General features: G+C 35.9%; 1 protein-coding gene across 4 annotated transcripts in view; it reads right to left on the bottom strand.

Annotated features, from left to right (window-relative positions):
• Positions 1-1,182: 1,182 nt before the first annotated feature.
• The window catches only part of LOC126812342 (uncharacterized), a 68,284-nt gene continuing 54,329 nt past the window's right edge, over positions 1,183-15,137 (bottom strand). For 3 of the 4 annotated variants that reach the window (XM_050538699.1, XM_056098444.1, XM_050538698.2), the window contains one exon: positions 10,958-12,337. In XM_050538699.1, coding sequence (XP_050394656.1) covers positions 12,177-12,337 — 161 coding nt within the window. In that variant the 3' untranslated portion in view covers positions 10,958-12,176. Of the gene's footprint in view, positions 4,054-10,957; positions 12,338-15,137 lie in introns of those variants that run through there. The other variant, XM_056098446.1, reaches the window with a different exon arrangement.

Below are 15,137 nucleotides of genomic sequence, written 5' to 3'. Positions count from 1 at the left end.
TGCATTAATAAGGTTAATCGGTTAAGGTGATTTCTTGGGAAAAAATCATTTTCACTATAGTTCACTCTTCGATCCCACTCATCTATTTAACAAGGAACTATTCTTTGAAAAAAACCCAGATACACACTGTTTCCTTATAAGGCAAGTGTTGGGTCAAAGGTCTAGGTCCGTATGTTAATGATGTTAAGAAGCAAATAGGGAACGCGGGGCCTTAACTAATTGTTATTATTAAAGATGCATTATGTAATATTTAAATAAAGAGCTAGATAGATAATGCAAAATGAATATATTGAAAATGTCATTCAAATTACTTTAGTCTAAGAGAAATTACCACTGTTTGTAGTTTTGACAAGATGTGTTCATTGATTGTTTATTATCGTAAGCACGGCACTGGTTACCCGGGACTTAACGTCGCTTCCTCATTTTTAAATTAAATCATTAAATTAACCGTTCACATTTACTTAAAATCGGTGCTATCCGATGACATAGAGTTGCCTGTGGTCTTGTCATGTTACTAAATGTCTAATTAATAATTTATATAATATTTATGGTTCAAAGAAAAACCTGCAACAGGTAGATTTTGCTCTTGAGTAATGCATCTTTAAGGAATTGCCTCTTTTATCCTGGGATTAATCCTCTCCCCCCCCCACCCTTCAGGTATTACTCATCCAAACTTTCTAAGTAAATTTGATACAAATTCGAATCGCCTAGGGCCCACTCTTCATTCATAGACTGTGCGGAGAACGTATAGTTGGTTTTACTGCTAATCTGCCTTAGCTAGTGGTAAATATAGAGCTGGCAGTTATAGTTCATTATATACTACCAATAGAATATATAAGACGCCATGTAGGTTTTAACAAGAAATCATCCGTACTTCAGACCGACGGGCGCATAAGATGGTGTTTGGACTTTTGGGGTTTTAGGTCTGATTAACGTTTAATAGGTAATAGTATATAAATCTAGTTTGCCATACTTGTTTGGGTTTATTAATGAATTTACAACGTCGCAGTGATGGTAATTTAGGAACACAACGTGAAGTGCAAATGAACGCCCGTAATATTTGACAATATTTGTTGACTGCCGCGACTAAGGGAGTCAAAAGAAGGGATTGTAGTGTTAGACGCTCATGAAACATAGGTTTTATGCTCATTTAATCGGAGAAAAAAAAATATTACACAAACATGTTATAGACATATTTAATTTTGGACCAAATAATTATATCCCCACCTGAAAACTTAATATTTACATATAACACTAAAACAATCCTTCATATCAATAATAATATATATTCATACATTGATCGGTTTATAATTTATAACAGACATACAAAGGTTGAAATATGGAATTGTCCAATATCGTTACAAAATGTGGAAAGAGCAAAACACAAAATACAGACAATGAACATTATGTTGGAGATCATTTTAACAAAAATATTTTTTCTGTTGAAATTCATAAACACACACAATGTTCACGTCATATCAGTACTCATATAATGTGTCTGTTTGAAGTAGAAACAGTGACAGATAACAAAATCACAAATTGAAAATGTAAAGCATAATTTATCACAGTCTTGAAAAGAGCTAAACCTCTAACCTAATAATATCCATTATCGGTCCATTTCAATCAATATTGATGTCGTTATCTTATCGTGAAAATGTGGGATCCTAATATACAATATTTAAGACACAATGAATATTTTGAAATCAGTACACGGAGTTGTGTACCCTGTGGTTACGAGTGCCATTTGTAATGAACAAAGAAAAAACATAGCACACAAGACAATGCGGAAATAATTAAAAACGAAAAAATAATAATTGTATAATAGAACAAGCAAACGATTGCCGTTCAATTTGGGCTTCTCACGTATTTCACCGAACATCATTGATAAGAAATTACAATAACATATTTAAACAACTGAACATAAAGCACTTTATGGACAATCATATTACATTAATATGTGCTTTTAGAACTATTTTTGTCTACCTTAAGTTTCCAAAGAATAGAGCTATACGCCCTTTGAAGATATATAACAGAAAAAAACTAAAACATTATAAGATACCTTGCATATAACTTTAGTCCAAAATCCATTAGTCTATAAAATTTATCAGTAATTAGCATAACTACACTGTTAGAAATAAATGTTAATTTACCGTAAGAATGTGGTAAAATATTTACGTAGTTGTATGTTATTTTACGTATGTATGTTTTATTACACCAAACAGGAGTGATAGTACAAATAGTCGTAAAAAAAACAATATACAGGTGATTTTACCGTGAAATAATTTATTTTTACATACGTAACGTCAAAATACAGTAATGTTCAGTGTATTCAAACTATAGGAAGATGTACCGTAGCCCAAATTGGTTGTCGTAAAATGTTGAAATCACAGAAATGTTTTATTCAATAGTAATGAAAGCAAACCTTGAAATATTTTTGTTAACATTTCTCAACACACAACCAATTAACAGTGACCGTTGAAGTCCACAACCAAATAGCAAATGATGTTACAACCACCAGGTAAACTGTCAGAAATGAATGTAAAATTACAGTAGTACAAGGTTTTTTTGTACCTCAATTATCGGTATATTTTACAACATATACTACTTTTACCAAGTCTAATGTATTTTTACCGAGTTTCAAGTATGTTTATCGAGTTTCATGTCTTTTTGGCAATAAGTGGCGATGGAATCAAAGACATATTCAGCAAGCGTGTTACTTTACAGATTTTACGTTTGTTCACATTATTATGTAATTTACTTTTAGGTAAGAAATATAAGTAAAATTACAGCAGTTAAAGAATTTGTTTTTACCTTAAAATATTGAACGGAAAATAACATAGCCAGCATGTCATTTTACAGACTTACGTTTATTCACGTTATTTTGTAAATTTACTTATTCGGTAAATTTACTTATTCGGTAAATTTACTATCTCTTATTGTATTTTAGTATTCCATAGAAACGAAACATTCCTAATAATTATCTTCTTATGGTATTCATTTCAATTTATTAACCATAATATGGACAATCACATCTTGTAAATTTAGTATATTGCATGTCATGTATATCTAGTTTCCATTATTTATAAGATCTATAAAGTGTATTGATATTTAGCGTACGTTAATCAGTTTGTAAGTATTTTCTTAATTGCATAAAAAAAAATGTTTTGACTTTCTGGCCGTAGGTTGTATTATCTCGTTTTCAAGTTCACTTGAAGACGGTAAATTAAACCGATTGGCCAGTGTTAGTTGAGCCGGACTGTCTGTAAAGCAGGGTTATAATGCCTGCAAATAGATAGTACCGCGAGCTTACATCTGAAAGCCTGGAACCATGCTCTCGTTCACCAAACAGGATTATCGATATTCAATATATATTGAAGTGATATTAATACGAAATATTTTACCCGGGGCTATTGCTCGAATCTTGCATGTAAAATTACCAATATTAGTATTTTTAACAAAAGTGTAAATTAACAGTGTGATGTATTTTTACAAGAAATGTAAATTAACATTGTGATGTATTTTTACAAGAGATGTAAATTAACAGATATGTCCTTCGACAGTAAATTGTTAAATAACTAATGGTGTAATTTTACCTATGATTTAGGGGCAACTTTTGCTGCCCGTAATTTTAGGGTAAAATAACCAAAATATTTTTAACAGTGTATTACATAAAGTTGAATTTACAAATGCCTTTTATTAATTGAATGAATTCACAAATTTTAAACACCCATACACATTAACAATAAAGTCATACGGGTCACAGTCACTTGAAAAGATTAAAATAAAACGTCTCACATAATATTGACTAGTATTCAACTGGAGTATTCTAGACAAGATAATGTAAGAAATTTTAATCCCTTCAGGTGCCTGCGGTTTGGGTGAATACTCAATTCAAGTTCAGAAAGGTTGATTCCGTACAGTTTTGTACAACTCCATTATCACCACAGACACAGAAATAACCCAAGTAGAGTGCCGGTCCTTTAATATAAGTTGCGTTAAATACATGATTCATATTGTGTGGTACACAGATAGTATCGTTTACGGTTTGACAATCTGAAAAGAATTAAATTATAATAAGTATGTAAGAAATATCAGTAATATATTTATAAGAATAATATATGCGACGATATTTTTTAAATTAAGCTCGACATCTGTACTGAAAAGAGGAGAAACAGAAACCAGTTTATTATAACGAGTTCATATATATATCAGTAGCGCTGCACTGACAGAATTAACAAGCGTAACTATCGCGCCGCGCTGCATCATCATCGGCAAGTATGGTCATCTAACCAACTTCTTCTATTCTGCATTACATAGCTGTTATCTAAGGGAAGTAAGTTAGAATAAACAGAGTTCTGAAAAACAAAGGAAAAATACGATAGTTTACGGATATCAGATATAATTAGATTTCTTCCATTTGTTATCTTTAAAGGCTCAATACCACTCTTGTTGTAACTGAATAATATGTCCTAATCTTTATTCTGGTCAACAAATTGTACTATTTTACAATATTCCAATTAATTGATGATACAAATTTCATCTTAACACACCTAATTTAAAAAAATTGGAAAAATTCAACTAAATGATTTGAAAAGCCTGACGTAAAGCTTTTCAAATGTGACTTGGATTTAAAAATATTTTTGAACCCTTTGGACAAGTAAAATAGGATTTAATAGATAATTTACACAACAGGTAGGACACTAACACATCTAGTACTTAGAATAAGGCTATTTTTTATTTTCTGGAGCTGTCAAGCCAGCAAGAGTGTTATTGTCCCTTTAAAGGGCATTTAAAGAGAAAATAAGGCATTATATAACACACAGCTTTGTATGGATATCATTCCCTGGGCTTATTAAATGCAACCTTTTGTAACGATGACGGTTTATAAACTTAATGAATCACAGACATTAAGTCAGGTAGGGTTTACCAATAGGCATAGTAGGCTATGTGTCAATTTAGGGGCCCTGATAATTAGTATAGGCCTACAGTAATCTTCAACTGGTGGAATGTTTGGGGAGTTTGGAGGTAAATCCGGTCCTGCATAAAGTTGTCTGTAGTTATCATACATTCGTTGCCGACATTCTGGACCGTGTACAGAGAGTTAACCACATTAAAGATGCATTATGTAATATTTAGAGCTGGTCGTTCTTGCTATACTAGTTCCAAAATAGATAATTAATATATTCAAATTTCATTCGAATTCTTTTTAAAAATATTCTGAGCGACGTAATTACTGTTTGAAGCTTGACAAGATGTTGAAAAGAATGTATTTTATCGTAGCAGCCTTACTTGTTAATCGAGACTAAGTCTCGCCTCTCCATTTTTAAATTAAATCATTAAATGGCGATCGTATTTCAATCTGCTTAAATCTCCGCCATCCGATGTTCTAGAGAGATGATTATACGTTTGTCATGTGAATAAATAATAATTTATATAGCATTTGAAACCAAACTAAAAACCCACAATATCCAAATGTATCTCGTAAATAATGTATCTTTAATACATACCTATATATGGATGAATCAATTACAAGAGATCACACTTACCCTTGTTACAATAAACATTTAACCCGTTGGCAATGCACAATTTGAGTATTCTTAAATGCCAAGACAAGAAATGCCGTCAAATAAGCTGGCTTGCTGTTTGTATTATCATGGTTACTGGCTCATCGAATGCTGTAAGACTCTTCGATTAAATTTTGTTCACCCACCACAAAATAGGACACCAACAACCAAGCTCTCTACCCTTACCAGACGTCATTCAATCGTGACATATTCAGCTTTGTGAATTTTAGCATGGTCAGCAGGACTGCGGGTACATGGGTTTTACCACACTGATCAGCAGTGAATTTTTCGCTAGGCCGCTACAATCACTGATAAGGATGACATCGATGCGACTTAATGAGCCAGAAATATTAACTTTTTTCTTGCGACAAATTAAATTCTAAAACATTTTTTTTTTATGTATTGGAAAAATAAATAAAGGCGTTTGACGTATTTGTAGGTAAAAATTATTTCCTATTTAGTGTAAATGGGTATTAAAATGACTATAAGGCAGCATTCCGCCCGAAGCAGTAATGTCTTATGTAAACAATGCACGCACCATTCAGTCAATGATTGACGCCGCGTGCTGTGACGGCACGTGTTAAGGCAGCCATCTTTGACAGAGATTTTACTCTAGACTCGTAATTCTCTGTGAAACAGATTGGGGTTTTACGGCGAGGAAAAGGGGTGGGGGGTAATACATTACATCAAACTGAACACCCGTCTTCCAGTGTTCCGTTTTTTATCCCCGGGTGATACGAGAAACGAGACTACACGTGTTGGCAAGATTCTGATGCATAGAAATGATTCCACCACTGATATCTTTTGTCTTGCACCCAGTCACAGTAGTGGGTGGTTATGGGGACTTCATTTGCGCATTTTTTTGTATACTTATGATTACAAACAAGCGGTTGTTATGCAAGACAAATTAAGATACGTCCACATTTTGCAAGAGATAGACAAGTATCTGTGGGATATAAACATATATTTTAGTTTCATCGCAATCGGATACAATTGTGACCTCTAGAGGCTCCACAAGCTAAAAACGCGAATTTTCGTACAATCAGGGGCCTTGATCCACGAAATTAAGGTCCGATATGCGTGAATATCGAAATGAACTGAGATGTTTGTGGTTTAACATATATTTTAAGTTTCATTAGAATAAGATAAAAATTGTTGGACAGTTTCGATCAGATTTTCATGAAATTCGAACTCAACCGTCAGTATGGTGGAACAATAATATATTTAAACATTCTTTTTTTTTACATCGGATATAAATTGTGACCTCTAGAGGGCCCACAAGCTAAAAACTCGATTTTTCATACAATCAGGGGCCATCAGGGTTCGATATGCGCCAATATTGAAAGGAGCCGAGGTCTTTGGGATATAAACCTATGTTTTAAGTTTCGTAAAAATCGGATTAACATTTTGACCTGTAGAGTGTGCACAAAAAAATATGAACAGACGGATGTCCGGACGGACAGGGGCGTATAAATAGTTACTTAAAACTCCCTTAATATCCAATTAAGCTGCTCACTAAGTGTACCGCTCATAGCTTAAAGACTGAGCGCCATGGAAAACGCATCACTTTTTTTTCCCAAATATTTTATTACTAGGTGGTTTTGTATGTATAATATTATGCAATACAATGAACTATTGTTTCACACAATGCTCCCAAACGCAAAAAATATCGGCCCGTGTGCACAAAAAAAAATTGCACGAGATGCACATGAAAAACCCAATATTCATGTGCAGCATTGTGTGTGAGCCCTTTAAAAGCATGTTTTCAACATAATGTGCAGTACATGAACTGTGAAACGTCAATCTGTCGTAATTTGTTGTTGGACGTGTGAAGGAATCGAGCTAGAGATGCCGAGACTTACTGAAAATCAACGGAATGAAGCCACGGGAATGTCCAGGACTGGCATGTCTACACGTGCTATTGCCAGACACTTCAATTGTCATCAGTCCACTATTGTAAGGTTGGTGGAACGTGTTCGAGTTACTGGATCAACACGTGACCGTCAACGTCCTGGTCCACAACGCGTTACAACCCAGGCTCAAGACCGCTACATCCGGGTCACTCATCTGCGTGACAGATTCCGCCCAGCGACTCGAACAGGTGCAGCAGTCGTCGGAAGACAAGAACCAGTAAGTGCCAACACCGTAAGACGTCGTCTAAGAGAAGTAGGACTCCGTGCACGACGACCTTATATTGGAGCTATCCTCAGGGATCATCATCGTCAGCGGCGTTTGATATGGGTTCAAGGACACCAGACATGGAAATGAAATGAACTGAAATGGGGTTTAACGTCCTACTGTTCTGCTCCTATACTGGGCTAATGAAGACGGGCACCAGACATGGAGAAGAGTAGACTGGCAAAGTGTGCTCTTCAGTGATGAGAGTCGCTTTCATCTTTATCACGCTGATGGCCGTCAACGTGTGTGGAGACGTCTTGGGGAACGTCTTGCAGACTGCTGCGTCTTTGAAACGAATCGATGGGGTGGGGGAAGTGTAATGGTGTGGGGAGGATTCACATTTCATCACCGGACCGCCCTACACATTTGCAGGGGTCGCGTTAATGCTGTAGCCTACCGCGATGGTGGCCCGTGGAGGACACTCGCGCTACTGACATCTGTGTCGTACTTTTGGTTTTGACCCCTTTGACTTTGTACCCTTGATTGCAGATTAAACATCCATAAGTGTACAAATGTGTTGTTATTGATGTGTTCCCATTTGAATATTGTTCACAATAAGAAGCAAAATAAATAAGATATATTTACAGGATCAGTTTGTTATACGAAAAACTAAGTGATGCGTTTTCCATGGCGCTCAGTATATACCAATTCCCATTAAAATAAAGGTAAAGCTTACCGCATAATAATTTATGTAATTTGATTAATTCCAAAGGCTACGCGGTATTTCTTTCCTTTTCCCGCTTAAAATGGCACACCGCGTCGCACATGACCAAACGTCACATTCACTATATGAAGTCCATTCCCATATTTAAATGTTAATAGTATTTGGTTATAGTACACAAATCTTGGTAAGGAAAGTGTTGGTGGCGACTAATGCAACGCGACATTTGGTCAGATTCCACTTGGGTGGTGGCATGTCGTCTCGTACATCATTATAAATATCGCTTCGATAATGTAGAACGAATTGTCATTAAAAAAAAAATTCAGTTACCTACTTTTCACTATCTGCGTTAGCATTACTTTTTTCAATCAAACCGATGTGCTATGTGTTGCAAATTATGCGTTTGAGAAGCTGTGTTTACTTGCGCAAAGACTTGATGACTTAGTATCAATTGTAACGGCGGGCAAGACAAGACGCCGCTACAGTGTTATGCTATGAATAATTCAGATGCTATTATACGTTCCTTCCGATCAAATATCACTATGCGACTTCAATGTGTGCTTGAGTTAAAAACGCAAAAACAACCCAGCCATCGCGCATGGCTAGATAGCTTTGGGCCTGCTTCTGCCTCGACCGCCTTGCCAGCAGCTACGCGCCCATTCAGCTATTTCAAAATTACACACGCATTTGCTACACAAGCTATCTTAAAAACTACAGCGCACATTAATTAAACATACAATTGTGGTGTCTGTGCAGATTGATGGGGCCCAAAGATGTAGGGTTTTTTTTTCAAGTGCCTAAATCCGGCACTTAGTCGATGCGGGTGCATGTGAAAGGTCGCTTCTTCCCCTTTACGACCTCCTCGATTATCCAGATGATCTAGCCTTAGATTTCGCTCGTGAGAGAAAGAGAGAAATGGGGTTTAACGTCCACTCGACACAAACTAGGTCATTTCGGGACTAACATTTTATTTATTTCAATAATTCGCTTGCGCATAGGGGTCTTTAGCAGTGGGAGGAAACCGGAGGACCCGGAGAAACCCACGAGGTTGTCACGTACAACCGGGGATTCGAGGCAACGCCAGTCGACTCAGTAGAGACTTTTGGCAAGCGTAATTTCCTGGTCCGTATCGCGTATCCGTATGGATTTTGCGTGTGACGTCATCAATGTCTGTGTATTTCACATACGTGATACGGCACACGGATACGGCAGCACGTATGGAACAGCTTTCATACGGAAATGGTCCGTATAACACTGTCGTCCTTTTACCGTCGTTTTTGCTACTTTTAGACGCTGAAATGTTGCATCATAGCGTTTTTATGAATCTTTGTGTATCCTAGAACACGAAGGTGTATATTTGATGTGATTTTAACAGTGATAACGACTGCAATTTAATCATTATTTTTGATGGGTTGTTCTCGGAATTTTCATATTTTTCCCGCCTGTCTGCATACTGGTTGATCTACGGGCTAAACTTTCTGAAATGATACATTAGTGAAACCAAAAATTTCTAAAATCTGCCAAAACTCTAAAACTACATTGACGCAACGTATCACGTATACGATACGGATATGGATGGGAAAAATCCGCTTGCCAAAAGTCTCTAATGATAGGGTGACCCATGTACTCACAGAAATACAGTCCACCGCTGATAGTTCGAGACTACCACTGAAGCGTGCACATTCGCCTTGCCGAGACCAACTTTCTGACAGTATGATACTATAAATAGCCATGGCACGTGCAATTCTCTACAAATCTATCAACTATTACAGCCGTAAAAAATTTATTGTTGACGATTTTGAATAGCAGTTAAATTAAGCTTCTTGGTTATTACAGCAGATTTAGAAATTACGTTCGTTTCATTTTTTAAATCGCTTTATCATTAACTGTACCGTTAAGAGCGGCATCTTTTGGTTTAGTACAAATAATATCTCTGAATCACTCGGGTTAGGCAGGAACATGATACTAGCAGTAGTTTCATTTTACTTTTACAAGCTTCTTAAAACGATTGTTGAGCTACCTAACGTGCTTATTTCTAAATTCAATTTCTTGTTCTAGCTTTCTGTTACGTTTCGTAAAAAAGTAGTCTTGATTATCCCGACCTGTCAATCAGACGTAGAATGGTCGATAGACTGGTTAAGCGAGACTAATTTCAAAACACGGGCACGTAACCTATCTTTTACTCAAAAGTGTCTGGATGTTATGGACGACTCTTGGAACCAGTTTTCAGTCTATTATTTATATATGATTAATGGTCATAGCTTATTAAGTACAACATGATCGTTTATTTAGTGACTATAATTGTATGAAACTGATTTGAGGCTTGGCATATATATAAATATTGTGGCGTAATTGTCGAGATATATGGAGATATTTATTTATGGTGGGTCACCCTACTAATGACAGACTCTATGATACAGCGCGCGCACGCTAACCATTCAGCCATCCAACCCCCCGATTTCGCTCGTGAACTTGCAAGTTCAAATGCCACTTAGCGAAAATTCACATGTACTGCGCTCTGCAATAAAAACAAACGAGAAAGAAAGAAAGAAGGGAAGTTCAATTCCGGATCTTTAATTTTGGTTCAATTGATTATAATTACTAACAGCGAAAAAAAGCTATAACGAGCGCGTAGTTATGACATTCTATGTCGTTCTGTTGAAAAAACGTTCAAAATATAATGTATACTTTCTTGGAGCTACCATGATATAATGAAATATTGTTCCATTTTTATTGTTGATAAAAACGAATTAAGAAAAATTGTTGCTTAAATCACTCATCAAAATGTGAATTTATTCATGACAAGAAGTTGAACAAATTTTGCGGCGTTGTCGCTTTTAAACAAAAATGCTTCAAATTTCAAAATGGAGCAACAAAAACAACTGTGACACAATGGGCATAAATGTGAAACATCATTTAAACAAAAAATAATTTTATACATTTTCCGTAAAATTCATAAAAACATTATATGTCCATTATACCTGTATCACGTAGTTCTTATGAAATTTGAAGAAATTACAAGATAAAAGAAAACTTGTTTATAATTTCAAGACCTTTGCAGCTTTGCTTACAAAAATTTAATGTCCACTGTAAATTTTCTCTTGCAATCCTAAACTGATATTTTTTTTTAAAAAAAATGGGCACAGTGATTTATTAACAGTGCTAGAGTCTCGACTAATAAAATCAATAAAATAGACTAAAATAATCAAAAGTATCTTTCTAGGAGTTCAGGAATTATAGTTTGCAGCTTTAACCATTATCGTGACGTGACGAAAATTACCTTGGCGTGACAAACATTATCTTGACGTGACAAACATTATCTTGGCCTTGTAAAATTTAGCCAACATGGACAAGAGGTTCCTCTTCAAGGATAGAACTATAATACTGCACATTTGAAATCACAATATTTATCACAGATTAGATAGCAGAAAAAAAGTGGAATTAAAACTTATACGGGATAGACAAAGAAATGTTGTAAAGTTAGGCTTTTATTTATCTTGAAGGACATCAAGTAACGGGCTATGGAAACTGATCGATGGCAATAACATCGTTTGTCATAATTTAAACTAAAATATTTATGTACCTGAGATTTTCCATTGGGTAAGCGGTAATATTTGTATTAGGATTTTAACTTCCAGCCAATGGAAAAGCTTAATACTTAAAATACTTTAGTTTAAGTTTTTCCGAATACGGTTTGAGTATAACCGTAAGTATTAATGACGTCGATCAGTTTCCATAACAAGATGTAGTATATAAATGATGCAAATTTAAGTTTACAATATCTCGAAGCCGCCTTGGCAACTATTTGGTTGACCGCCAGACCCACAAAGACAGTCCTTCGCCCTGTAAGTAGCGCCAGCTGACGTAGTGAATACCGTGGTATATCTAGTGGCACTGCCAGCGTCCACACAATCACCGCCCTCGCTTTGACAAACTGAAAAAAAAAAGATTTTACAAATGGCTGGTGTAAAGTCGATTCGAGGACTATTTGTCACATGTGGTAAGTCGATTCGAGAACTATTTGGCCACATGTGGTAAGTGTGCAAAACTGATAGCTCTATATAGATAAAACGTATACAATCTGATAACATTAACAGTGTCTTAGAGAAGGCAATATTATGTGCTCCAGCTCCGGTCAGCGGTTTCGGGGATATCAGATTACCACGGTTACGGATCGTAATTATCAACCGATTGCAAAGAAACTTACATTAATAATATCTAATTTCGGAACTAACATTTTATTTCAATAACTCGCATGCGCGTGGAGGTCTTTAACAGTGGGAGAAAACTGGAGGTCCCGGAGAAAACTCACGAGGTTGGAAAGACGACCTTACTCCTTGTCACATACAAGCGGCGAATCGAAACCACGCCCCTAGACACAATGACAGGCCTTAGCGTTAATTAAACCAATACCCCCCTCCCCTCCCCGGTTTTGACGATGTGGCACGGCTAGAGACCGTAATTATGAACCGACTGCAATGAAATTTACAGAACATGATGACAGTGACATTATCTCAGAGGAGGCAACCTTTGGTCTGCAGCTGTGCCAAAAGTTTCCCTACTCTGAGATATTATTAATATTATCATATTGCAATCGGTTGATAATTACAGCCCGTAACCGTGCCACATGTGGTATCCTATAATCTCCGAAACTCCTAATTGGAAGTAACCGTTATAATAATGGTGTCCCATAGTGACGGGAATTGGTATATTAACGATGTCAATTTCAGACAGACATCATCAAAATCATTTTTGATATTTATGTTTCTTGGCTTATGTAGATAAGATTAAATATTATAGATCTACCCAATCGGTGATAAATTTAGACAACGTTCAATTATTTTCGACTTCCTCACATAATGCTTGTTCAGATTAGTTGAAATATAACAACTTGGCTCCATAGGGATGACCAAATTTCGACGTTTTGTTTCTAAACAACATAACAGATTCCAATCAAATTTGGTAGATATTTTACTTATGCAGCAATTATTCCAATTTGTTCAAATGAATTTGCCCCGCCTCATTGGAGCACATTTAAGGAAAACAGATTTGCCGATTTTTTTATTACTTTCCACACCTTGAATTAATGTTGGTACATGTACTTGTGTGCCTATGTAAATGTGTATAAAATCAAGTTGCTTGGTCTAAAGTACAGCCAATATTCCGGACAATACTGAAGTATAAGACAATCCAAGTTCGGCGATATCTGGATATTTTTTTTCTTTGGGAGTGGGGTTGTGGTGGTACTTTTAGTCAGTTGCGATCAGATACACCAGAACATCGTGTCCATGCATGGTTTATTGTATTAGCATACTGGGTCAGTGTCACCCGTACCCTTAAAGGTGGGGTGGGGTAAAGACATCCCCATGTTCCTTTTCAATGCATGTACATGTACTACCAAATGTTGCTAATTATTTTTCACAGGAGAATCCCATATAACTCAAACTAGGTCATTTCGGTACTGACAAAAGGTACAATTTTCCATCAATGTCCAGAGAAAACACACGACGTTGAGCTGTGGGTTCTAATCTTTATCAGGTACAAGCTTTGTGTCGAAACCACGCGACTTGATTCAATGACAGGCCGTATGGTCTAAAGCTTCAAATAGAAGCCGAAAACCACCAGTCTTTTTTAAATTGTGAAGGATCTGAATTTATTATAGCCAATACTAGTACTCTGTCGATAAACAAAACAGTCCGAATTATTTGCCGATAATACGCTACGTTGAAATAGAATTGAACTATATTATTGTAGGTTAGACCGAAAGAAGCCTATTAATGATGGTTAATTAATTTAAAAACAAATTAGAAGCATGCACTTATCTATTTTATTTATCCACAAAGCAGAAGGACACACAGAACATACTGAAGATCTCTCTGCACATTAATCCAGCACGACATGATATTATCACAGTCTAGTTATTAAATGCTATGGATAATCCAGCCAGCCCCGGTGTTATCACAGTCAAATTAAATTTATACCCACGTTTCGTTCCGTTTTATTTTTTGTGCACTTCATCTTGGTCTAAAGAACGTGTTCAGAAATGCGCAGATTGTGGTTGGTTGACTTCCGATCACCCTACCAATCAAAACCATGATACAGAAAATTCCGGGAAATCTTTGAAAGACTTACACGATCGAGATATTTGATTTGCTGTGTGATCAAGATAGACGGGGTCATTATAACATAAGCTGTTGTCACGGGATCAGAGATATTCAATTCAAAACGTTCTTAAGAGAGAATTTCGTTCGAGCTGGAATTCGACTTTACCACCTACAAGTACACAATGTGGTGTATGTGGAAAGTATACATCAGCAGGCTTGCAAAGAAATTAAAGGCCAGATAATTAACATGCTTGAGAAAAACTATATCAAGAACCAAGATGACTAAGTATGCGTTGAGATAACTAATGGGGTTAAGTATAGTGGGTTTTTTTTTTATTTCCAACTAAAGTTACAATAAGCACACCATGTCCATGTTTAGAACGTTATGTTTTAGAAGCTACATCTATCTGTGTCTGTACATGCAGACAAGATTACACAGATCAGGGAAAATATTAAAGGTCTTTCAATATGTCATCATGAATATATCAAAGTTTTGGAAAATTAACTATAGCTTTAATGATTCACAATGGCGGTTATGAACGACTTTTAATATTCTCCGCGTTAAAGTACATTTAGGCTGACTCAATGAATTTAATAATTTTTTCGGAAATACAATTTTATTTTTCGCTT

The sequence above is a fragment of the Patella vulgata genome, chromosome 2, assembly GCF_932274485.2.
Source record: "Patella vulgata chromosome 2, xgPatVulg1.2, whole genome shotgun sequence".
Classification (NCBI taxonomy): Eukaryota; Metazoa; Mollusca; class Gastropoda; family Patellidae; genus Patella; species Patella vulgata.
Note: the sequence above shows the minus strand (reverse complement) of the source record. Positions and strands in the feature narration are given on the sequence as shown.